The 26,003-nt window shown below is 38.9% G+C and overlaps 1 protein-coding gene across 8 annotated transcripts in view; it reads left to right on the forward strand.

The window, feature by feature from the left end:
• NEK10 (NIMA related kinase 10) overlaps window positions 1–26,003 on the forward strand; it is a 230,932-nt gene that overhangs the window by 5,351 nt on the left and 199,578 nt on the right. For 7 of the 8 annotated variants that reach the window (XM_041734504.1, XM_041734495.1, XM_041734497.1 and 4 more), the window contains 4 exons: window positions 10,150–10,257; window positions 10,537–10,597; window positions 18,970–19,100; window positions 20,833–20,931. In XM_041734504.1, the coding sequence (XP_041590438.1) occupies window positions 10,187–10,257; window positions 10,537–10,597; window positions 18,970–19,100; window positions 20,833–20,931 (362 nt within the window). In that variant the 5' untranslated portion in view covers window positions 10,150–10,186. Of the gene's footprint in view, window positions 1–10,149; window positions 10,258–10,536; window positions 10,598–18,969; window positions 19,101–20,832; window positions 20,932–26,003 lie in introns of those variants that run through there. The other variant, XM_041734501.1, reaches the window with a different exon arrangement.

Here is a 26,003-nt window from a genome sequence, read left to right on the forward strand (position 1 = left end):
CACTCATTCAATTCTTAGCAATGCTTTTCTGGATGCCGGGAATGAGCAAACTGGCGGTCACTCTATCCCTGACTAGTTTATAGTACCTAAAGGAGACAGACATTTATTAAATTATTGCCTGAATCTGACTCTTTATTGAGAGCTACAAGACAGTGCCTGGTGAAGCTGTGGCCTCCTCAAGGAGGCCAGTGGAAATTACCTTAAAGAATGGACACTTGAGTTGAGACATGACAAGCCTTCTCATACCCATCTGTTTCTTGAGTCCAGGAGTAGAGATCCCTGGGTGTCTAGCAGAATCAGCTCTAGAGCAAGGATTCAGGGGCCAGGTATTAGTGGAACTGGCTAGGGAGGGCGGCAGAGGCATCATCTCCATGGAACAGGTTATAGGCCTCGTTGATTTTTATTGTTATCCTAAGAGAAATGAGAAGCCCACAAAGGCTTAATCTGTCAGAGTTGTACCATAAAAAGGGTGCTTTTGTTGCTGTGTGGAGAATGGATTCCATATTGTTGGGCAGAGAGAGTAAGTGGAAGTTGAGGGACAATTTAGGAATGGATTGCTGTAGTTCAGGTAAGTGAGGAGGGAGACTAGGGTGTTGGCAATGAGGGTGGAAAGAAGTGAATAGATAGGGAACATATTAGAAATAGTAGGAAACTAGTCAGGATTTAGTAGGAATAAGGGGGTGAGGATGAGAAAAGTGCAATTTTTTTTCTGAGGTTTATGCCAAAGGGCTGTACTTTGAGATTATTTACAACTATTTTGCTTCAGAAGTTGGATGTAGACTTAGAGGCTGCCTCTCATTCATGCACCATCATTCACCTCTCTCCACATTCCTCAGCTTCAGTTCAACTCACCTACTTGCTGTCTCCCCAGACCACTCCCAGTATTTTGCCTCCATCCCCTTATTCATTCACTCTCTTGGAAAGTTCATCACATACCCCACCCATTTTTTTGGATCTTCTTCATGTCCCCAGTTCATGAGCCTTTCCATAACTTTTCAGCTCACAGTGATCTTCCCCCCCAAATTCATTCAATTTATAATCTCCTTTAATTATATAGGTTAATAATATACAAAGGAAGTTAATTTCCTCTGCTTTTTGACATTTCTAGAGTTCTTATTTAATCCCTGTATTAGCGTGTAGAGACTAATACATGAGAAACTACCCTCCTGCCTTAAAGCCCAATAGCAGTAGGTTCATATTGTTTAGCCTATGTATTTATGATTTCACACACACACACACGTGCAAACACAAACACACACTGAGATGTGGATAGATTCTTTTTGCAGTGCCCAATAGTGTCTTGTGCACATTCAGAGCATAGTAAATAAATGCACTGAAAACAAAGTATTATTAGATGAAATTAAATTTAATTTTATGGCTTAAAAATACTTACAGTTTCTTGTAGTCCCTCCAATTGTTATGAATATCAATGTGTTTACTCAGTGTTCTTTTCACCCTTAAAAGGTCTAGAGTTTGGGCTGAATCCATACTTGCCTATTACCACCATGACTCATTTATTATTATGATTTATTAGTATGAGGGTTCACCTTGGGGGTAAGACATTTTTGACCAGGTCTTATTCAGTGCAGTATCCTCAGTGCTGAGGATTATTGAGGGCATCAATAATTCATTTTTGAAGGAATGAATGAATATTGTTGTCACCTTTCTGACACAAAAACAGAATAGAATGTATTCTTGCAGGGCACCTGGGTGGCTCAATGGTTGAGCTCAGATCATGATCCCGGGTCCTTTGGCTCAGATCATGATCCCGGGGTCCTTAGATCTAGTCCCGCATCAGGTTCCCCACAGGGAGCCTGCTTCCCCCCTGCCTATGTCTCTGCCTCTCTCTCTGTGTCTCTCATGAGTAAATTAAAAAACAAACAAAACATATTCTTGCTGTGTTTGGGGTCAACAAGAAAAGAGAAATTTGATGTGCTTTTTAAGTTACTTTCATTGACTAGTTAATATAAATTTTCCCCTCCTATCATCTGGACCTTTTTTTTTTTCCTTTTCAATCTCCCTGTTTAATATATGGGTCTCTGATTTCATTTGTCTTAACACAGGTACATGACAAAATAGGTCTTGAGTAGGTTTGGGTCAGCAGCCAGACAAGCCGTGAGCACAGGCATATCACAAATAACCATTATGCAGTGGCAGTTGAGGGGATCTATAGAAACTCTGTTCATATCTGCAGATATTTCCCTTCAAAAAAGGTATAAGTTTGAATGGGAATAAAGCTTGAAAGAAGAAAATTATAATGGTATCTGTTGCCACATATTCTAGTTGATTCTGGAGCAGCACCGGCTGTCCAACTTGGGTCAGTGTTGCCTAGTGGAAAATGAGGGCAAACTCTTAAAAAAGTATCTAACACACAGCAGATGGTCAATAAATATTTGTGGGAATGAGTGGGAGACAGTACAATTGGGATGTTTTATTCCTTGTATCTTAAAGTGCTTATTTAGATATAAGAGAAAATCGTTTAAAATATAAACGCTTTGCACAAGGAAGGGGTCAGGTCTCCTGACTCAGGAGCAAGGCCATGATGATACTTGCCCTGAGCTGGCGACAGATTCCTGCCGATGGAGGTTCTGTAGCAACTGTGTCTTTGTTTTCCTCTGTATGGTGATACTAGGATACACCGCCTACCTATTTCACATGAGTGAGCTAGGATGAATGAATGGATGTTTGCAAGACCCCCAGGGTCTAGGAGGTGGAGTTGTGCAAGCATCCGTTGTTATTAGATCACCCTTTGCCCTTGGCTAAGGGCCAAGGTCAACAAGTCCTCCCATCTACCTGGATTGCCATTTAGGATTTAGGCCCTGAAAGTGAACTGGGCTCTGCTCTCCTCCTTTTAAAGGTATTGTGTGGCCTTGGATGCCTTTTACCTCTCTGGGCCTCAGTTTCCTCTTGTGTTAAATGAAGGGTGCTGAATCCTGATATTCAACCCATGACCGGTGGGTTTGTTTTCTCTGTCCTGTGCAGGAGTTTTGTTTTGCTTCAGTTTTAATATGAGTTTGAATCCCTTTAGGAAGGATATGCCTTTACAGGTTTGACTGAAGTCCTGACTATAATCTGTCAGTACTGCTATGCCTGTCACTCATTTACACTCAGTTCCTAGGCCTGCAAGGTGTTAGAAACCCTCCCACCAGATGTTCTCTAAGGGTTTTTTTTTTTTTTTCATATAACAGATGTTTCTGTTCTGCTAGCTCCACAACTATTTCCCATTAAAGAACAATCACAATGTAACATAAGGGATAAAATCAACTCTACGGTTTAGATAAGTCAACTCCCTTTTTGAGGTTGTAACAGGTACAGGTATAAGCAAGTTGTTTTTTATAGGAGTTCCTTGACTTTTTGATCACTTTACTTTCAAAATGTGTGTGTGTGTGTGTGTGTGTGTGCATGTGTGTGTTTTATTTTCCAGTCATTTGACCAATCTAACTTGACACTTTCTGTGCAAGGGTTATAGTTTTCTAAAACACAACTAGTTTGAAAAGACCAAGCTTTATATCTCTGCTAGATTAAGTGCAATTCTTTGTGAAGAGGAAACACTTTCTCTATTCTCACAGCACTTTATTTTTTAAGAAAGATTTTATTTATTTGAGAAAGAGAGACAGATTGCATAAGTGAGGTTAGGGGCAGAGGGAGAGGAAGAAGCAATCTCCCTGTTGAGCAGGGAGCCCGATGAGGGCTTGCAGGACTCTGGGATCACGACCGAGTTGAAGGCAGACTCTTAACCAACTGAGCCACCCAGGCGCCCCCCTCGTAGAACTTTAATTAAATAAACTGTTCAAATGGCCAATGCATTTTGATTATTCTGAAATAGTTTTGGACTTCTATAAAAGCTGCAAAAGTAGTATGGTGGGTTTGCATATACCCTTCACTCCGCTCTCCTTCCCTAGTGCTAGCATCTTTCATGACCATGGCACAATTATCAAGATTAAGAAATTAACTCCTAACTAATGCATTTTAACATAGTTGTCTGGTTTCTGGTTTTAATTCTCTATGTAAATTATATCTAATTTTAGCTACTTTGTTTTCAAAGAACCATTTTTAAAGGAATATTGAGAGGAAAAATCTACTGTAAAGGATTAGGGATATGATTTTTCATTTTGCTTTGCCAGCTAGTTATGGAGCTGAAAGTCCTCTCAGTTTCTTTAATGTGTACTTGAGCACAGACAGATCTGTAGCTTGTAATCTAATATGGAGGTTAACTGTCATTCATCAAAGGAAATAAGGACTCTCTTTTGTTGGTACAAGGAAGTTAGAACTTCCTTTTGTGGTAAGCTTTATAACAGTTTATTTTAGTGCTTTTTCAAAATAATAAACGCGATGTAGCCAAAAGTGGTAATTAACTGGAGTCATGTTAAGCTCTCTTACTAATACTGCTTTCTAAGTGCTGTTTTTCTTTACTATTAGTAAATTTAGTAAATAAAATGTGGTATTTACAAAGATGTGACCCTAAGTGACTAATGAGAAAAAAAGGTATTACTGGGATTTGGAACTATTTTCCATCAGGAATCAAATGGCTTTCTGTTTTATCTTCAGTAAAGATGAAGGCATTTAAGGATCTTCTGAACGGTTTAAGGCAACTGTAGAATAAAAAAGAATTTTTTTTAGAGTCTGAAAACCATATCACGAATACTCACCATGTTACTTAGTTAGTGGGTTTATATTGTACAATTTAGATTAGTTACAGACAATTAGGTAATTTTACCATAGCATGGATTTCTTTCTCTGTCATAGGTGTTTACCCTGAAATTACCAAGAGATCATGAGCAAATGAGGTGTGTGTCTCTGGAGACTTCTTTTAGCATTAACCCACATTCAAACGACAATAGGAGATAGGAATTACTTTTGAGAGTCTTTTTTAAGTGTATTAAAAAAAATTCAGCAATGAGTCAGTACTGTGATTATGTCTGTACTTGACCAGGGCTGTAAACACTGAACCCATTTGGCTATCCCGTAAGGCATGGAAAGATCCTTTCTCTTCCCTCTGAGGTAGTTTTTGGGTCCCATGACTGAAATATGCAGAGGAAAGATATTGAAAGTTTCTGTTCTTAAAGTAATATGCACTAGGATTTTTATATATAATCTTTCACTTCACCCCCTCTCTTTTTGTAAAGAAAAAAATACTAAATTTCAGCTTTCACACTTAGAATCAAAGGGAAATCCACCTGAACACAAGTGTTTATGTAGCTAGTATTATAATCTCTTTGGCCTCATCTCATCTGCAAAATATATGTTAGAAAAATGAGTGGTGTTTGTTTTGTTTTGTTTTATTCTTGTTTTTAGCAACAGAACCCTTTTCTCCAATGAAACTGTACACAGAACCCCAGGAAAGTGGGACTGCCCTGGTTTTAAATGGGGAGCTCCTGTTCAGCCCTGACTTAGCCATGGTTCTCTTTCTCCTGGGCTCACTCTTGCCCTCTCCTGGTTGTCCTGGAATTCACAACTACTCAGTCCTCAAACACTGCACTTGAGGAAATAGTTCCCAGAGAATCCTCTAGGGTTACTGTGAGAACAATATTGCTATTTGAAAGGAGAGACTTCAGTTTTCTGGGATATTTGGGTGGTCTTCAGACAGCTATGTTACTGGTCCATGAGGAAATAAGTACAAAATTGAGAGTGATTAGAGATCTTTACAGCAATTCAACATTGCTGTGATATCCACGTACATGATCAGTGGATTTATCTTGCCAAACAGGATATGGAAGAAAAGTATCAGTCCATGATAGATTACAAATTTACAAGAGACTTCATAGGTGGTTTGAAAAGCACTGTTCATGAATATTATTTTATATTGAACTCTAATTTACCTCCTAAAGACTGAATAATTGAGATAATTCCTGAATACATTCAAGAATATTGTAGCATTACAAATGTTCCTCAGTTGATTTGATTTGTGAGGAAGCTCTATGAAAGATTTTTGAATTAAAGGAGTGATGACACAGGTTTGTTTTTGTAAATAGTCCTTTTATCCACTGATCCATTAATTTTTTTTTATAGAGTTAATATCTGTTGTTTGCCTTCCTTGTGTCTGGTGAATAGGGAGGTCCAATTCCTGGTCTCATGGCGGTAATCATGCAATTGCAATATTTTGTGCACAGTTTTGCAAAGTGGGGGAGTACAAGCTGCCCCCGGGCACTGAGGAAGAGTACCAGGTTTGGAGTGTTAAAGTTGGCTCTAATCCTAATATCCTAAAATAATTGTTAAAAAGAAAATAATTCATGAACTTTGGTAAAGCTACCTTAGCTACTCCTTGTAGATTATGACACAAATATTTTTTTGAGGTTTTGTACTGTGCTTGTACCATGCCGTGCCCTGTTTGGTGCATGGGGGATATATTTGCGTGTAAAACAGATATAGTCTCTGCTCACATGAGCCTTACGATCTAGTGCAAGGAAACAAAAAATGGACAAGAAGATTTCTGATGTTGGTGAGTTTCAGGAGATGAAACAGAGTGATGTGGTACAGATGAGTCTGTGGTTCATCAGAGGAGCTTGCACCAAAGCAGGGACAACCTGAATGACACGAAGGAGCAAGCCTGAGGATGAGAGAGCAACAGCAAGTGGCAAGTGTCCAGGCTTACAGACAGGAAGGAACATGGAGTTGCCATGTTCCTGAGCCAGGGACAAGGCCAATAGGGCTGAAGGGAAGTGAGCAAGAGGGAGAGGGTAGAAGTATCAGAGAAATGAAAGTCATGGAGAGGTCATGCAAAGGTGGGAAATTTGAGACTGTGCTCAGTGTGTATCCCGAGCAAGATACTTGTACCGTCATTGTCCACAGCTCTTCCACTGGGGTTGGTGATCACAGTGGATGACATGGGTATCCTACCCCAAGTCCTCATCCTTTAGGACTATTGGTGTGTTGGGTGTTGCCTTCAATATTTCTTTGCTTCTTATAGCCAGTTCCTGAGTCTCTTTTTTTGGAGGACTCCTCGTAAGCTCCTAGAGTCCCTCTACCCCCCAGACAGGAGTGTCTGGGGAATTATGACCTCCCTCAGGGACCCTTACCCAATTACTGAAGGCTCCAGAAAGATGCAAGACTGCTCTCTCCCCTCAGGTTTAGACAGTCCTGAGGCATAATCGATACTCCAGAGCTCCTCTTGGAATCACACTGAGGCTGCCCTCTGGAGACCTCTTGGTAGCACCCTTGCTTGACTTCTCTGGAGGGTACTTTCTCAGTAAGTTGTTGGCCTCTGGGCAACTTTACTTAAGATGTGAGCTGCTTTCCCCTCATCCCTAGTTTTGGATTATAACCACTGGTATAACTGTGATTGTTTTTGTTCATTTAAAATGGGATTAGGTGGAATATTTCAGAGCATTTCCAACTTCTCAAAGTTTTCTTCCGAATAATTTCCATTTTAACAGTCATCAAGTGGAAAGGATTTTGTTTATTATCTGAAGGCAATTATCTGTTTCTACTGATTCTGGTGGATTTGTTTACTGTTTAATTAAGTGAAACATTTCCAGAGAGTTATCTATTCTCACTCTTCCAGCTCACAGAGTAGACATTCACCTTAAACTGATAAAACTATTAGATGATTATTTCCTGTTCACACACCAGGTCAATCAAATTATGGAGATTAAACAAGGGAATAAGACAGGGTGTTTAGCAGGTATGATCTGGGTGGATGTGCTCTCCTTCTGGCAGAAGAAGTCTATGTCCGAGCTTTTCCACACATTTTCCTGTGCTAATCCTTGTGGCTTGTGGCTTTCATTTCCTACTTCTGACACAGTATGTAGCTCTGGTTTGCACAGGAAATGGAAGCCAGCAGGCCAATGTGTCTATCTGGCATTTTCCCCTCAGTCCTTGAAGGAAAAGTAAAATCAGATTCTATTCATTTTGATTGGATTTCCATTTATTTTAGAACTTTTGGAGCATTTTAATATCCAAATATAAAAAGCACTTAGATCTTTTGCTTTTAAAAATTATTTGCAGATCGTCATCCATGCTTCCTTTCTTCTACCCTCTCGTCTTCCCTCCTTCCCTTTCTTCCTTCTTTCTTTTACAGAAAAATGAATGTGAATTCAATCTTTATCTGAATACATCACAAACCATAGTTTGAAGTCATTAAGTGGGTTTTTTATTTGCTTGTGGTGGAATTATATGTGTGTGATAGCCTGTTTTACCTTTGGCAGTTCTCAGTCTGCGATTGGATATAGTAAATGTTCAGTAAATATTTCTTCATTGTATGAATCCATGGTGTTATGTCCTAAGCACAATCCTAAAATATCATTATTATGCTTTTTGGGGTGTGCATCTGTGAAGAGAGCCTAGTCCCCAACTCGTAATTCCAGCTCACCTTTTTGTCATAAATATGAAAGCTGTTCTGGAACAATTATTTTTTAAATCCTTAGATAAACTGTCTTTGTACATTTTACAAAATAAAGTTTCGCTCCATTCTGTTGCAGTGAAACACCCATTGGCACATTCCTTTTGCCTTTAAATATCTCTGAAACACTTGGATTTGACCTTCGATTTCACAATACATTGAGGCATGCAATTATAAGACAATAACATGCTTTTTCATGCCTGAAAATAACTCTGAAGTCAAGCTGTGGCATTAAAGCACAGTTGGAAAATTTTACATCTAATCAAATTAAGCCAATAGCATATTTAATTTTGTATTTGCTATGTGACTGAAAGCATGGGTATCTTCAATTTTTTTTTGTTTGCTTGTTTCTATTCTGGAAATTAAAACAATTGAATCAGAAATGGATTAAAAAGGGCAAACAAGTAAATTGTTTTTCATTCATTGGTTAAGTAATCTGCCTTATCTCTTATATTTTGCATAGGAGTGGAAAATAGTATTAAAATTTATCCTGGGAAGGGTGACCATGATGACTACCAAGTTTATCCAGAAGACTGAAATGCCAGTTGGGTTGTATTCCCAGGCTGGCCATCCTCACTGTCCAGAATGTTTAAAAACAAACTTCAACCGAGTAAATTTTAAAGATCTTACTGACTTTATTCAGTGATTCATGAATTGAACAACATCCATTCTAGCAGATAGACAGGAACTCTGAGGAGCTTTATAGGCAGAAAGGAGCAGGAATGAGGAAGTTATACTAGTCAAAAAATAGATTGGGTATTGCAAGGTTACTTTTTTTAAAGGGTAACAACATGGGTATATCAGGCAGATTATTTAACTAATGCTGATCTGATGATTCCTGATTGGCTAGTTTAAGTTTTCATATCTGAGAGCTAAAAATGTATTGAAGTTTGGTGGCCTGGGGCTCAGTGTAAGTGACTCCCTTTGGGGCCTGTTGGCTTGCTCTTGACAGGTTGAATGAGTGCAGGGGCTGTGCAAGATGGACCCAATTCTTGCTGAAGAGCTTGTCACTACACTTGGCCCACCTGGGGATTCAGGTGGCAGTGTGAAAGCTTTAGGAATTCTGGAAATCCAGTGAAGTTTTGTGCATTACCCTTGACACTGTAATGCTTATTTGCAGCTGGGTGGGGCTTCCTTTGGGCTTTTAGGTGGATGACCCATTATAAGGGAGGAACCCCTTGAATTAGAAGCATACAGTTAAGGATACCTGTCGAGAAGACAAGCAAGGTGACATAAAAGCATTAGTTGGACTTACGGTACTTGCTTACAGATACATGTTTTAGGGAAAACCTCAATGGGGGCACTTTTCCTGACAAACAGAATAGTGTATTTGTTAGAACAATGGGTCAGAATATTTGAAATCAAGGATGACTCAGAAAACAAAGGCTCATGGGCTTCTATACCTATAAACTATGTCCCAAATGTATCTGAAGGCCTTTGAGTGATAAATAATAAATGCTACTTATGTATTTTTAAAATATTTATTTATTTATTATAGAAAGGGAGGAAGGGGCAGAAGGAAAAGGAGAGAGAGAATCTCTATCAGACTACCCACTGAGCACGGAGCCTGATGTGGTGCTCGATCCCAAGACTCTGAGATCATGACCTGAGCCAAAAATCAAGAGTCAGACGCTCAACCAACTAAGTTACCCAGATGCCCCTAAGTGCTACCCATAGTAATATTTTTATTGTTGTATTATAAATGAATGTTATTTTTTGCATATTTAAATAAGTATTGTAAAGTGACTTGCATGAGAATATTTTGGAGCACAAACCCAACTAAAGTTTTCCCCTCTGGTTTATTTTGAAAGGCATGCAATGTTAAATCTGGGGCATTGATATTTTACAATGCCTGATCAAGACAAAAAGGTGAAGACCACAGAAAAATCAACTGATAAAAAACAAGGAATCACCACCAGGTAACCCATTATTGAGTCTTTGCTAATTATTAACTCAGGCAGTGGTAGGCAACCAGAATTAATGGCTTCTTGAGAAATAGAGTAGACCCTTGACAATGGCTGTTCTGGGTTTGGTGTTTACTGAAATGTTTGATCTTTTCTAGAGTTCTAAAGGAAATGCTTAGTGTGTATACATTTCCGTCTATAAGATAGGCCTTGGAGAGGCAATGCCCATCAGTGGGGATGACTAGTTCACCTGGAGTCTTCAGTTGGTTCACACTGTGTTCTTCTTTCTCCTAGGGACTATTCAGATCTTAAAAGACTTCGTTGCCTTTTGAACGTCCAGTCAAGCAAACAACAGGTAGTGTTTTCAAAGACTATGTATGCATTAATAAAAGAGAACTCACATGTTTCCAAAGGGATTGATATAACATTTTTAAAAAAAGATTTTATTTATTTGTGTGTGTGTGTCTGTGAGAGAGAGAGAGAGAGAGAGAGAGAGAGAACAAGCTGAGGGGAAGAGGCAGAGGCAGAGAGGTGAACAGACTCCTCACTGACCAGGGAGCCTAACATGGGGCTCAACCCCAGGACCCCAAGACCATGATCTGAGCTGAAGGCAGATGCTTAACCGACTGAGCCACCCAGGTGCCCCCAATTTAACATTTTTATGAACAATAGTATATCTGCTTTTCTTAGTTCTTAAATATTTTTCGTCTTTCTTCATCTGACTGTTTCTCTCATACCTGGTTCAGGTTCTGCCAAGACTCAGCATCTATAGCCTTTTCATTCTCCTTTCAGTCCTGGGCTCTACTTTATTTTCTGTTTATTGCCATGTGTCCTAATTACCAAAGCCCTTCAGTCTAGAAACAGCATACTGTATTATTGAATGCCTGGTATTTGACTCTTTGAAGCTTTAGGGAATTTGATTTTTTTCCAAACACTGACTATTGAGTGTCCTTTCTACTCCCCTCCACCCCTCTTCATGCTGCCCAGTTCCTAGAGTACTGCCTCTGATGCTTGCTGCACATTTTGTCTCACCGAAAAGAGGGGAAAGGAATGAATTTGGCTATTTTTATTTTTATTCATTTATTTACGTTTAAAGATTTTATTTACTTATTCATGAGAGATATATAGATAGAGTCAGAGACATAGTCATAGGGAAAAGCAGGCTCCCGGTGGGAGGCTGATGCAGGACTTAATCCTAGGACCCCTGGGTCATGACCTGAGCCAAAGGCAGACACTCAACCACTGAGCCACTCAGGTTCCCCTTGGTTATTTTTATGATAGCATTTTTATCTTTTTATTACATGGAGAGAGAATGATACCTCTACTTGAATTTATCTTCAAATTTTTCTTTTTGGTTTTACTTTTGTTAGACTTTGGAGAATCATGAGATTAGAGGCCATCGGTGAAGATTTGGGGAACAGCTGAGTAGACACTGAGCACCATTAGTTGGTAGGGAAGGTTCTTGAACTGCAGTGACCTGGCACCAAAGTCTACTATGTTATACTTGTTCAAGTAAATTTGTTGAAGAGCTTGTGTAGTAGGAGTCTTGATGGATTTTGATATATCCATCAAACTAACAGAGAACAATAATATCTTAATCTATTTATTTATAGTCAAGGATGACCTTCTAATGATTTGATGGCACATAAAGGCCAAATAATATAGTTCATGTTTAGGGAATGTTTACTATGTGTCTGCTGCATCTCTCTGTTTAGTTAACCACATCTCCCATTTTTATAAGTTAGGAAACTGAGGCATAGAGAGTTCAGTGGCTTTATCAAGACCATACAGCAAGCTGGTGGTTGGACTACAGATCTGAACCCAAACTCTACATCTTTGCAATCTATGCAATCTATGTGCCTAGCCACTGAGATACCTTTTAAATGACTTGGGAAATTAAATTCCAGTTCAAAAGACATTCGGATCCCTGATTTGGAGTAAACATAGTCCTAAAATACCTTTTCACCTATCAGTCCTTCTTCTCTGCTATTCATATGATGGCCCTCAGGAGCAATTTCTTCCCATCCATCAGCAGTCACTACTGCTCTTTGTCTATCCCTACCCTGCTAAAAGAATCTCCCCGATTGCTGCCCATAATCCTTCATGGACAGTTACTCCAAATCACATTCCTTCTTTCTTGGATGATGAGCAAGGTAACTCAGCATATGGTTTTGATTGTAGTTCCTATTCCTTCTCACTGTACATTCTAAGATGTAACCACGATGTCAAAGTCTTCTACTTTTTCCCTTGACTATTCCCTTCTCCCGAATTTGCCCTTCTCCTAAATTTTTTTCCTATAAAATATAATCGAGTTGTAGGACCCAAAACTAGTGACACCACATCTGCAAAAAAGCATTCATTTTGCATTCTGGAAGTGAGCTTTCTTTTCCCAAAGCACTTTCTTTCACAGTTGTAGCACTATGTTCTTCCTTGTTTTGGAAACATTTGTCTACATGTCTTACTTCCAGATGAGAATATATATTTCCCAGCAACTTTGACTTTGCCTCTGTTTTATTGTATCCTCCATTTGGTAAGCTCTTGGTCAGTTTTTGTCAAATTGAATTATGGCTTAAAATAATTGGGTTACATCATGAGCATGTATAACTTCATGGCCAGAGTAAAAGAAACACCAATGGTGTGGTTTAAATTTATTTATTTATTTATTTATTTATTTATTTATTTATTTATTTGAGAGAGAGAGAGAGAGAGAGCACGCACAAGCATGAGGTGGAATGGGGGAACAGGCAGAGGGAGAGGGAGAGAGAAAATCCCAAGCAGACTCTGTGCTGAGTGGAGAGCCTGAGGCAGGGCTCAGTCTCATGACCCTGAGATCATGACCTGAGCTGAAATGAAGAATCAGGCAGTCAACTGACTGAGCCACCCGGGCATCCCACTAATGGTGATTTTTTTCATTTAATTTTCCAACTTTTTTTTTTTAAGATTTTATTTATTTATTCATGATAGACGTAGAGAAAGAGAGAGGGGTAGAGACACAGGCAGAGGGAGAAGCAGGCTCCATGCTGGGAGCCTGACATAGAACTCAATCCCAGGTCTCCAGGATCATGCCCTGGGCCAAAGGCAGGCACTGAACCCCACTGAGCCACCCAGGGATCCCCTAAGTTTCCAACTTTAAAACTCACTCTGACTAGATCTATTGTGTCTCCTATCAACACCACTTTCTTATTAACATCTAGCCAGGTTAACTAAAGTGAATTTAATAGTTCCTCCTTTAACCACTTTTAGAATTTGCAGTCTGTTGTCTGACAAGTTCACATGGATTAGCTTTTTATAAGGTCTTCTACATGTACAAAAATGCATATTTGTAATGCTTGAATTATTCAGACTGTAGGTGGTTCTAAGAAAAAAATGAAAATGCCCTCAATGATATGAAGGTCCCGAGGTTCACAAAATTCATTCCTAATTCTGTTGATCAAACCTTAATGCATCCTTAGTTTTGAAATAATGCATGTTATTCTGAACACCCTATTCTCCTTTCAGTAAAATAGTGTGGAGAAGAAAGATATTGGAAAGGATAAATCAAGCATTTATTTATATCTTGCTTGTTCTAGAAAGAATGTAAGGAGGGTTTTACAAAGGTACACAAAGTAAGACAGTTTATCATAAATTAAAACCAGGGCCAAAAATGAAAGAAGAACAAGGGTTTGAGACAAAGTAGAGGGAGGCACACAGAGATGCTCATTGAAATATGCAAAGTGGCTCACACATTTGGATCTGAGATTTTTAGCAGTCAATTTGCAAAGAGAAATTTGGGAGTAAGGCTCACTCATCTAAATTTCCGATGTAACAAGACCTGGCCTGTTATTTGCAAATGGACCAAAATGGCCAATTAATCAGTTGCAGAGGAAATTTACTTTGCGATTTAGGCAGAGAATTGCAAAGAACTGAATGTCTTTTATCTGAATCTCTAATGTGCCAAGCCACTTCCCTGTTATTTCCTTGTGTTCCAATGTTCTACTTTCGTTTTTTGCCTGGACTGCTCTGTGTATCTCTGTGTGCCTTGTTTAACCACATTAGAGCTTGATGTTCTGTGGGACAGTCCCACAGTGGGACAGAACTGGGGACAGACACACTGAAGAGGCAGGGTTAGAATAATCATAACCTAATAAAGACAATTCTAGGAAAGGAATTGCTCCAGCTTGTTGAGGCAGAGTGAAGTAACAAAGTTAGTTGGAGATTTCACCAGAACTTTCCACAAATCTTGAAGTAATCTACTGAAAGCTGGAATTCAGCTTTCTTTTCCTTTACATTCAAAACCAAGGAACTGAGAAATTGGTTTGCAATAACTAAAAAAGGTAGAAGAAAGAACAAATGAATTCAGTAAAGACCCATTATATACCTTGAAATACAGGTGATTTTGATAAATATTGTGGGAAGAAAAGTCATAGGGCACAGTTCCTGTGTTCTGAGAGATAAGGCATAGGAAAGACAGTCATCACATATGACAAGGCAAGACATGGTTCCTGAAGGAATGGTACAGATGGTGGGTATATGGATTTTGACAGGCATAAGAAGGCCTCTCCTAGCTCAAATCACAGGAAGGGAATGGTTCTTGAAAAATAGGCTAGTTTTCCATCAGTGGAATTGGTGGAAAGGCATATCAGTGAAGTGAGTAAAATAATCAGGTATCTAAAGAAAATAACAAGCATTTGAGTAAAATGGTGACCAGACGTTTCTTTTGGAAGTAGTGGTACCTAGAGCTAGATGAGGTTGTGCAGTGCCTGAAAGCCCATCTACACATTTTGTATTTGGTCCCATAAGCAATAGGGAATGTTGACACTTCCAGTCAGAGGTGACACAATCACATTTTTAGGAAAGTCCTTTGCTTCAATCTGTAGTCTCTTTACTTTCCACTCATTCTATTCAAGCTGCTCAGGCACCTCTCATTTTCTAGAGCACAGATAGCTGTCCTCTGTCTTCGAGCCCATAAAAGTCTGTCTGGAATACTCTGAAATATTCTTGGCATCCCAGTCCATGGCCCACCTTATCTTTCCTTTACTGTTTACCAGAATAAACCCTGTTCACTCCTCTCGCAGCCTGTTCTCAAGTGTTTACAACAAAAGTGCAGAATAGATGAACTCATCTAGAGGTGGTGAATAATGAATCAGTTTAGCAAAGAGACAGGGGATAAAGTAAATGTTCACTTGACTGTTTTGCATTTGAGTATGTAATGTGTGCAAGGCTCTGTGACAGGTGCTAAAAACACAAAGATAGACAGATGTAATGCTGTCCTTAGGGTGGCCATATTCAAAGGGAAGAGGCTGATATGTAAACTAGACATTGTACCAGTATGGTAAATGCTATAGGAGAGTTCATTCTAGTAATGCCACTAGGGAGGGTGTGAACAGCTCTGCTGGGAAGGCTGGGGCAGGTGCTTACCAGGAGGCTGTTTGAGCTGAGCCCTGAAATGTGATCAGGAGTCACAGTCTGCAGCACATGCCCAGGCATGGAGTGGTCAAACACTACAGTGGTTTCTGGGACAAGTGACCAATTAAATGCAGCCAGAACTTGGGGCACAGTTTTATATTTACCTGACCTATTTTGCTTTTTCATTTATTTATTTATATTATATGGACTTGTGGATTCTTATTTTAGTCTGTGTTGGATCTATTATCAAATACTGCATAGAAAATCATTCTAAAACTTAGTGGTTTAAAGCAACAATGATCATTTACTGTCTCTCACCCATGTTGTGGGTCATGAATTCAGTTTGCCTGGATAGTTCCAGTCCAGGTCTCTGATGGGGTTGCCGCTAGGTGCTGTGATCCTCTCAACACTGACTGGGGACTGGCAAGTGGGTGCCGTTTGTAGGTGGGAGGCCTCTCCACAGGGTTGTTTGTCCTCACAGCATGGAGTCTGGGGATTCCCTCAAAACTAGCCACCCTACATGTTTAAAGAAACAATTTAGTTCTTTCAAATATTATGCAAAGAAATGATGCTGGACTGGAAGACAGGATCTGAACACAGGGAGACAAGACAGATTTTCATCTCTGTATGAAGAAAACCTTGGGCAAGACGGGAACTCTGAAAAGCAAGAGGGCTGACTCAGGATAGTGTTTCTCATCACTAGAGATACATGCATAGCTGGTAGAGGACTGAGAATGTTGGAGAGGGAAGCAGGTTGCCTAGATTTGAATACAAGCTCTGCCCCTTGCACTATGTGACTGTGGGGCAAGTCACTTAGCTCCTCTGTACCTTAGTTTTCTCATTTATAAAATAGTATTTATCTCAGAGTTGTTATGAGGATTAAATATATTTAATCCTCACAAAGCACTTAGAATAGTGCCTGCCATATGGTGATCACCATGTAAGTATCATCTACAGTGATGGTGGTCATGAGGATGAATGATGGTTGGGTTTTGTGCCTTTTGAAGAGGTTTTCAAATCTAAGTGCCTTTAAGTCCATCAGTTGTGGGAAAGGACAGGACATACCTTAAAATTATCTATGTCAATTTGTGTTATGGTATATTTATTATGTCCAAAGTCTCAGAAGTTGGGTTGACAAGAATAATCTGTCAGTATAGTATACTTTAAAAGAACTAATGGCTTAATGTGAAGAAATCTGTAAGGGGTGGCTCATGTGGATACCTTGATTGTGACAATACCAGGTGGAGAGCCATGTCACACAGATTTTATTGGACCTCCTTCTACGGTAGATGATGAAGAATACAGAGAACCTGAGGAATTGAGGAGACAAGGGAAAAGGCAGGGTTTTGGACTCTGAAGAGGGCTGGTTGCTTCAAGGTTCCTACTATTAAGTTTGTGGTCTTTGCAATTATAGCTGTCAAGTCCATCTTTCTACTGAGTTTCCATGAGTTGATTCCCAATTCTGGCTGCTTATTCTCCCGACAAAGGGAATGGCCGCAAACTGACAGTTTTCTACCCATTTTCCCTAAGTGGAATGAGCTATTTTCTCTGTGCTGGCTACCTTCCCTCTTGTGATCAATAATCTGGGGGTTGTGGTAATGGCAGGGGGTTTGAAATACCTTGGACCTGGAAAATCCACTTTCTGTTTGCTACCTAGTGTGTTTCTAGTGTAACATAGGAACATTTGCTCATTGCTGTGACTTCATGGTCAATATAATTTAGGTTATATTCAGGAGTCATCTAATTTGTAAGGACACATCTGTACAATGGGAATAGTCATGAGGATTAAGAGTATAAAGCACTTGGACACTATGCCAGGCACATAGCAAGTGCTTTATAAATTCTAACTCATTTAGTTTTCATAATAACTCTGCCTCCAATTATTATTATTATTATTATTATTATTATTATTATTATCATTATTATTATTATTTCCATTTTGATGATGTGGAAACTAATGCACAGGGAGATCAGTAACGCTTCCAAGATCATGTAGCTATGTACTGGTAGTTTTAAATCAAGGCACCTGGCCTAGAGTTTATTCTCTTAGCCAGGAAGCCTTACTCTCTGAAGTGCTCATGGCCCTTTGTCTTGTGGTGTTTGGATTGATTGGCCCACTATTCTGAGATAGAAAGATAGTTTAACAGGATGAAAGATTTATTATTAATGTTTTGAGAATTCAACTGTAGCTGGCATATGATGAAGGATTTTTTTTTTTGCTAGCCATAAAACAATGTCTTTATTATAATGTCTTTCTATATATAAGCTGATTGCCTAAAGGGAAGTCAAATATACTTTTTTTGGATAAGGCAATGATGAATGAGGTCTTTATGTGAATTTGTGTCACATGTTTTTGTGGAATAATATATGTATAACATATAGTAGCTTCATTTAATAATTATAAATATAATGGAAAAGTGGATCCTTTATTTTTTTATATTATGTTTTACTTACCTTATCTGTAATAGTTTCACTAATTACAGAATAACCTTCATTTGTACTTTGGAAACAATAGGGTATTTGCACTATACTCAGTTTTACCATGGTACAAAAAATAATTCTCAGGGTTATCCCAATTATAGGTAGATACTGGTAAGTTAAACTGTTTTAATACTGATAACTTATAATTTATTACATAGATAATTACCAGTTCATATTGTAAATGGAAGACATACTCGAGTTGTTACGGTTAATTTAAGCAATTTTTTTCTTTTTTTTAAGCAAATTTTTACTTTTCTTGTGGTGAGTTCATGACTTTTATAAATATGGTTGACTAGTCAGGATGTTCAGACTGATTAAAAGGGATAGAATCTTCTTTACTTTTATATCTCTAACACCTGGCAAGCAGTGTGTATGATTGACAAATGTTGAAGAATGAATGATGACTTATTATCAGTTTGGGGTTTCACGCTGTACCAGAGAGTTCTAGCTGAACCTGGAATCTCTCCATTCTGATGGCACATTTGAATCACCCAAGAAGCTTCAAAAACTCCTAAGGTCTAGACCAGACTATGTTCAAAGTACTTCTCATATTGAGCTGCCATTATAATCAAGGGAGACTGAAAATACATGAATAACTGGAAGATATGGCAGATGGCGTTACAAGCTATGAAGAAAAGTAAAGCAGCATAAGGTAGAGAGAATAAATGTTTAAGTCAAAAATGTTTAAATCTTAGAAAACTACATTTGGTTTGGCTATCATGTTAATTAATTGGTTTGGGAAACAAAAACACCTCATTCCCTTTATCTGGCCTCCAACTACCTCCCTCCCCCCATTTTGTTACTTGTCTTATCCTGTGTTGAATTGTTATCCTCAGGGGTTTTATGCTTCTATTTCTATAGCTTCCAGCCATTAACTTCGATAGTGCCCAAAATAGCATGACGAAGTCCGAGCACGTCATCAAGGTGGGTGGACATAGAACCCGAGGTCAGTGGCATGAGTCCACCGAAGCTGTTGAACTTGAAAATTTTAGGTAAGAATCTGGTATCTCCTTTGCCTTCAGCAACCTATTCTAATTAGCCCAAAACTTGGTTGGTCACAGGAACTAAAATTTAAATTTGTTTCAAAATTTACCATGGGGATTCTTAACTTAATACTTTTAGTTAGTGCTTAAATCATTCCCGAAATAGTGTGTAAATACAGCTTGATGGCTGCAGGTGGAACCGACCTGGGGATTTCAGGACACCTTGCTGAGATGCCTTTGGCACTTGTTCCATGAGGAAGTGGTTCCAGGTTATTGACCTGGCTGATTCCAGGCTTTATCTTAACGTTTTGGTCTGCTCATACCTTGCCAGCCGTGAGGAGGCCTAAAAGAAGCATTTGCACTAAACAGATATGGTGGCTAAGGATTGTGGTTGACAAAGCAACTGAGGTTTTCAGTTGAAGGGATTGCACCTCACCTTTCACATGGAAACCCTCAATTCAGGTTCATCTCTCCTGTCGCCATTTAGACCTCCTAGAAGTGGGACATTCTTGTGGGCCACTCCCCTTCCAGGAGCATGTTCTCTCAGGTTTACCATGTACTGACTGACGTCATTTGGTACTAAGTACCATGTAAATAATGAATGGCGTGAAATATCAAGATGAATATTCTAGGATGATCGTTTGTTTATTTGGCCTAGATTTTGTCTTCCTGTCATTTTATGACAATGAATTTGATAGTCCACAAAAGTCACATGATGTGACATGGTGTATATTTACCATTAAATATTAATGGTAATATTACCATTTAGTGGGGAACACTAAATTCTTTAAAAATTCTTACCTATTCAGCCTACTAGTGTCCATGTACTAAGATTGCATTACAGCCCTCAGCTGGAAGGGGTAGGGATGTGCTGTCCAGTGACATCTGAAAGACTGCAAAAGCAGCACAATACAAATGACAATATAAGGTCATAGAACTTGCCTTTGAGGTGATATGTTCATGTAATTCTAGCTTATTTGACCTGGTCTTAAAATTGGTCTTTTTAATATGCACAAAAATAGTACATCATATATTTTATAATGATAAATATAATGCACCATTTTGTGCATTTATCTCTTATCTTCTCCCAATTTTAAAGTGGAATGTTTTACAGTATTTATAACCTCTTTAATTAGCTATAATATCAGAAGAAAGAAGCTAAAGATGGGATACCTCCAGACTTTGTTAAACACATACACACACACTCACACACACACACACACACACACACACACACATAACATGCAAACAATCAGCAACCACAGAAATGTTCACAGTTGAAGGGGTTTAGCTTGTATTTAATAAATCCATATTACCTACAAGGAAATACGTACAATTAGCACTGGTGTTAATAGTTATAGCAGTTGGTGGGTTTGTGGGTCAATAAAAGAAGAGGGAATTGTTTACTGCCTCATGCACAGTATCTAGATAATGTGCTCTCATCATTCTTTCTCTTTCTATCCCCCTTTCCCCTGTCTGAACAAGTTCAGCTATGAAGCGTTTATGAGGAATAAGATGGTGAAATGAAGTATATATGCTCGATTGTAATCTTTATTATTAACTTTATAGTTGATTTTCTAGTTCTTCTTTTAACAGTTGATGTGTGCCTTTAGTTTTATGTTAAATCTGGAGAATCCTTCAATAGCTGCATGAATACAAGTGTTCTCTGCCTGCATTGGGAAATTTGAGGCAGCCTAAATAATTTCTATTACAAAATGCTTTTCTGTTTTTTCCATCTCAGTATAAACTACAAGAATGAGAGAAACTTCAGCAAACATCCCCAGCATAAACTATTTCAGGAGATCTTTACAGCCTTGGTGAAAAATAGACTCATCTGCAGGTAAGATCACCCCAGAAAAGACCAACAATTTACCCAAGAATGGCATATCTTGTATGTCTTATTTCTAGCATATGGTTTGAAGCAGTTTATGAGATTGAACACAACATACTTAAAGGATAAAATAGAGCAAATATCATTTAGAAGGAGGCAAATGACTACGCGTTGCAGTCAATCTCATTTAAATCACTCTGGTTAAGTACTGCATTTAGCCAAATATTATGATAGATAAGGTAAAATGGGAAAACACCCATGTTATACTGTTTTTCTTATTATTCTTTTTTTTAAATATTTAATTTATTTATTAATGAGAGACAGAAAGAGAAAGAGAGGCAGGGACACAGGCAGAGGGAGAAGCAGATTCCATGCAGGGAGCCCGATGTGGGACTCGATCCCAGGTCTCCAGGATCACACCCTGGGCTGAAGGCGGCACTAAACCGCTGAGCCACCCGGGCTACCCTTTTCTTATTATTCTTACTTTAAATTTGAATACTCAGAAGGAGTTTATTGCCAGCGTCCTTATGAAACAGACGTTGGATAAATCGATGACCAACATCCTCATGGCACATTTTTGTGGCTGATACAGAACTAATTAAATGGGCTGCCCCAGCCTTGCCTGGGGAAAGGATGAATGTGTAATCCCCAAGCATGGCCCTATGATGATATTTCTTCTCAGGTACAAATCAAATGTTCTCTCCATTGCTCTTCTTGTCTTAACACAGATGCAATGTTGGGCCTGTAGAGAAGGATTAGCAAGGCCTCTAGATTCTGTCTCACAAACATCAGGGGTTTTCAGTGAGCCATTGACTAGAGGTAGATTACAGTCAAGGCTGAATTTTCTATTCATTTGGGCTGCTTGAAGTGAGAGCTGGTCATGCAGTTGCCTAATATGAAGGTGGCTACCAACATTGTGTCATGGTGGGTCTTGCCTTCTACCCTTATCTGGAGGCCCAGGCTCTCTCTCCCAAGCATCCGCTGAAAAGAGGCCTGTAAAGAACCTTTACTCTTCCCCATTTCTTTGGGACTTGATTGAGATATCTGAATTCTGCCCCAGTGAGATGGGAAAAAAATCACTCCTATTCTGGAAAACAGGAGAAATATTAATAATTTAATGCCTTGACCGAAATAAAACTCTGACTTGGTCCAGTGCAATAACTGACTTTAAGTAGAATAGTATCCTGGTGGGTCCTCCATGATGAATCAGTTACTAAAAATGGCTAAGTGATGGTCTTATGATTTGATCGCTTGAAGGGGGTTATTTAATATTATGTTATTTAAGTATTGGACACTGGCTGCCAAATACATTGGTTTGGTGTAAAGCAATCCAGGATTGGGACTGCATCTGCCTTTGTACTTGATTCAGGCAGAGGATTATTAGACTGGCTTAGATGATACAAAAAACCTAAAATCTTTATCATGGTTATGGAATTGGTTCCCTGTTCAGTTCTTGACAGTATACTCAAAGGTTGTTGAAAGATTAATGAATTTGGGGCACCTGGGTTGCTCAGTGGTTGAGTGCCTTTGGCGCAGGTTGTGATCTTTGGGTCCTGAGATTGAGTCCCATATCAGGCTCCCTGTAGGGAACCTGCTTCTTCCTCTGTCTATGTCTCTGCCTTTTTCTCTGTGTCTCTCATGAATACATAAATAAAATCTTAAAAAAAAAATGAAAGAAAGATTAATGAATTCTACAAAAGACCTAGGGTTGTCCTGGACTGTTTTCTTCTTGAGCTTGAACAGAGTAGAACAGTGGTTAGTAGCAGAATAATTATGCCTGAAATGGTATTAGGAAATGACATTCTTTAATTTGTTTTGAAGATAGCCATCATGGACTCTTCAAGGGATGTCCGATAGACTATCAGGTCAATACTTTAAGGAAGGAAGAATAATTCCTGTATTAAAGATGTGAGAGATGTTGCTGTGTCCCCAGTATGAGGGCACTAGATGCAGAAATTGTTAGGGAAACTAATTGGGCAAGGGTTGGCATCGAACAGTTGAAAATATCTTAACAATTCTGAAGTTAAGAAATCTCTTGTCAGAACCTTTTCAAATTCTTAGTGATTAATGAGACATCTTAGATTGGATGGAATTACTGGCTTGCAAGATGAGTAGTCCCTGGAAATCTTCAAACTAGGAAGAGATGATTATAGATCTGTTTTGCTTTCATAGTATGAGAAAGAATTTAGGAATGTTGAACATCAAGGGCATCCTTTTATGTCATCCTCTGGCTGCCGACAGATTGTTACGTTCAGTTCTATTCTAAAAGCAGGGTTGGGTCAAAGATGGCTTAAGTGTAAAGGTCTTCCATTGTTTCTCACCCCATATGACCTTGCTAAAATAGCCAGAATGACCTTTCCTCCCCTTTTCCCTCTAAATTCAGACTTACAGAAGAATTACATCTAAGGGCCATTTCTGGTATAGCTTCCTATTCTATTTCTTTGCAAACATCAGATTTAATGTTGGCTGGAAAATTTGGATTAAATTCAATAAGTAAAATTTTGGATATCTACTATGTGCAAGAAAGAGAGCGAACACACAGTGGGAAGGAAGAGAGGGTAGAAATACAAAGATGAATAGGACATGTGATCCCTTTCTTCAGCATTTACTTTGGCCAGCAATAGAGTTGCCCACTATTTTAGTACAAGGGAAAATATGGTGGTTATAAACTACTTATATCATGACAACTAAAGACTGGTGGAGGTTGAGGGACTGTGGACTTTGGTCCAGTTCAGGTTGTAGACAAGATTGGACATATTCAAGATGCTATGCGACTCAATTTTGCCCTGAGGATATGGCTGATTGGGAACTTTGTCTCATGTGTGGAGTGTGAGCCCTTCCAGCTCCTCTGTCAGTTTAGTCTGAATGATGCTGTTTTTGTTCTATTTCATTCTCCCCAACTGCAGTCTTCCCCTAAACCACACTTCTGGATACCTCCTTTCTGGGTGCTTTTCCTAAGACTGACCTGTGATTACTCCCTTGTTCTCAGAAATGAAATCGCCAGGTGGCATCTGAAATGAGACAGGACTTGTTAATCCAGGGTCAGATAAGGTAATGCTGTAAGCACTGCCTCACAGTAGATCTCAAAGGGCAAGTGAAAGTATCGTGTCTGAAGCTGAGGTTACTCCTGGTTACATGTGGTCGTAAGTCTTGCTGTGTGGCAGAGTATGGAAGCGAATTTTGGCCTTCCAACTTTTCTTTCTGCCATAACATCATTTGCCTATAGGAGAGTCTACTATTAGAAGATAAACGTACCTCCTCTCCATTTCATCTGCCTACCCAGGAAAGTACAAAGGGTGCTTGGTATACAAGATTGGGTCGATACCAAGTTGTATAGGGAAGTAAAAGTTGTCACAAACTTGACACATCTTCTAATTAAGGATATGACCTCTACTCAGATATCTCTTCCCAGTATCTGTTCCTCTGAGCTCCCTCTTTGTTGGTCCATTCCTTGCTGATTTCCAGACATTGTGCAGATCCTATAACACAGTGCAAATATAATATGATATACTTGTGAAATGAGCTTGCAAATCTGGCTAAAGATGTAGAATTTCCTGAAGATACTAAAAGTGATGGTGCTGAACTATTGGAACCAGAGTGATGAGGCACTGGCAGAATGAGATCAATGATAATTGAAGAAGAGGCTATTAACCAGGACGATGACAAAGTAGGACTTCAAAAAAAGCACTTTTGGACCAGCAAAGGTTAGGAGAGGCCTTTAGGAAAAATTGATGACTCTTTCTAATATATTGCAAAACTGAACCTCTTTATGCTGCAAAAGTCTAAAATGAATTCAAGGATGCTGGATCATGTTTATGATTGCCCCAAACATCAGAATCCATCCTTGCTTTGTTTTACTTATCAGGGCAGAGTTGTAATTATAACTTAAATTGTGTTAAATGTAAAATAAAATAGATCTTAGTTTCATAGTGTATATTTTAAGATCATGTTTTCATTAAATCCTATTACTGCCTATTTAATATGAAATTTGTTGTTATTTAAAGTCAGTTCACTTAACTGGTCTCTTCCTGGTATGATTATCCTACAATTGCTAGGATATCCTCTCTTCCCCTGCTTGTAACTTTTGGAGAGATAAGTATATAAGGTTTTCAAATTTCAGTTAAAAGAGAACCACCTGATCCATTTAGCATGACCTTTTCGGTCTAAAAATATAATCACTTTTCTAATAAGAACAAGTTGGTGTCCTTATTATCTTATATCCCATTTTTGGAAATATCTACTATAAATGTGGCATATCTTGGAAATGATCTGTAGAAGTCAAGATTGGGAAGATATTTATATTCCACACAAAAGCTTAAGAACTGCTTGGGATAGGAGGTGCCTGAGTGGTGCAGTTAGTTAGGCATCTGATTCTTGGTTTTTGGCTCAGGTCTGATCTTAGGGTTGTGAGATCAAGCCCTGCATTGGGCTCAGTACAGAGTCAGCTTGAGTTTCTTCTCCCTCTGCCTCTCCCCATCCTCTTAAATACATATATATATTTAATTTTTTTTTTTTTTTTAAGAATCTCTTGAGACAGGGAATAGCTTCTGGCCAGAGCCTTAACAATTAGGAAATGCTATTCAAAGTGTCCTGGGGACTTCATGGGAATTTCTAACCAAGAGGTTATTTGTTTACCAGAGACCTTTGCTGTCCATATCTAAGCTAGGTCTAGGTCATGATGCAAGTGACTCTTCTTTGAGCTTTATCTGATCCTCAGCACTGGCACTCCAGACCCCGTCCACAGAGGTGAGAGGAAAGGACCAGAAGTTAGGATACAGCAGCAATCTCTTCAGCTTCTTGATTTAGTTCTTGAAATATACAAAGTTGATGGAGAGATGCTTTTTCTGTGATTTTCTTTCATCAGGTAGCAGACAGGCCAATATGGGCTTTTGAAGATTCCTCCTCACCTAGGAAAAGAGAATTCTGGTCACCTTGGTAAAGTCCTGTCGTCCTCTAATGGCCAGGATAAAAACGCCTGTTCCGTATTGGTTCACAAAGCCCTTTGAGATCGAGCTGTTCTTACTTGGCTTATCTGTTGTTTCTGCCTGTCGTATGCATTGGGCTCACCAAGGTCAGAGCAA

This window comes from Vulpes lagopus, chromosome 19 (assembly GCF_018345385.1).
Source record: "Vulpes lagopus strain Blue_001 chromosome 19, ASM1834538v1, whole genome shotgun sequence".
Lineage (NCBI taxonomy): Eukaryota > Metazoa > Chordata > Mammalia > Carnivora > Canidae > Vulpes > Vulpes lagopus.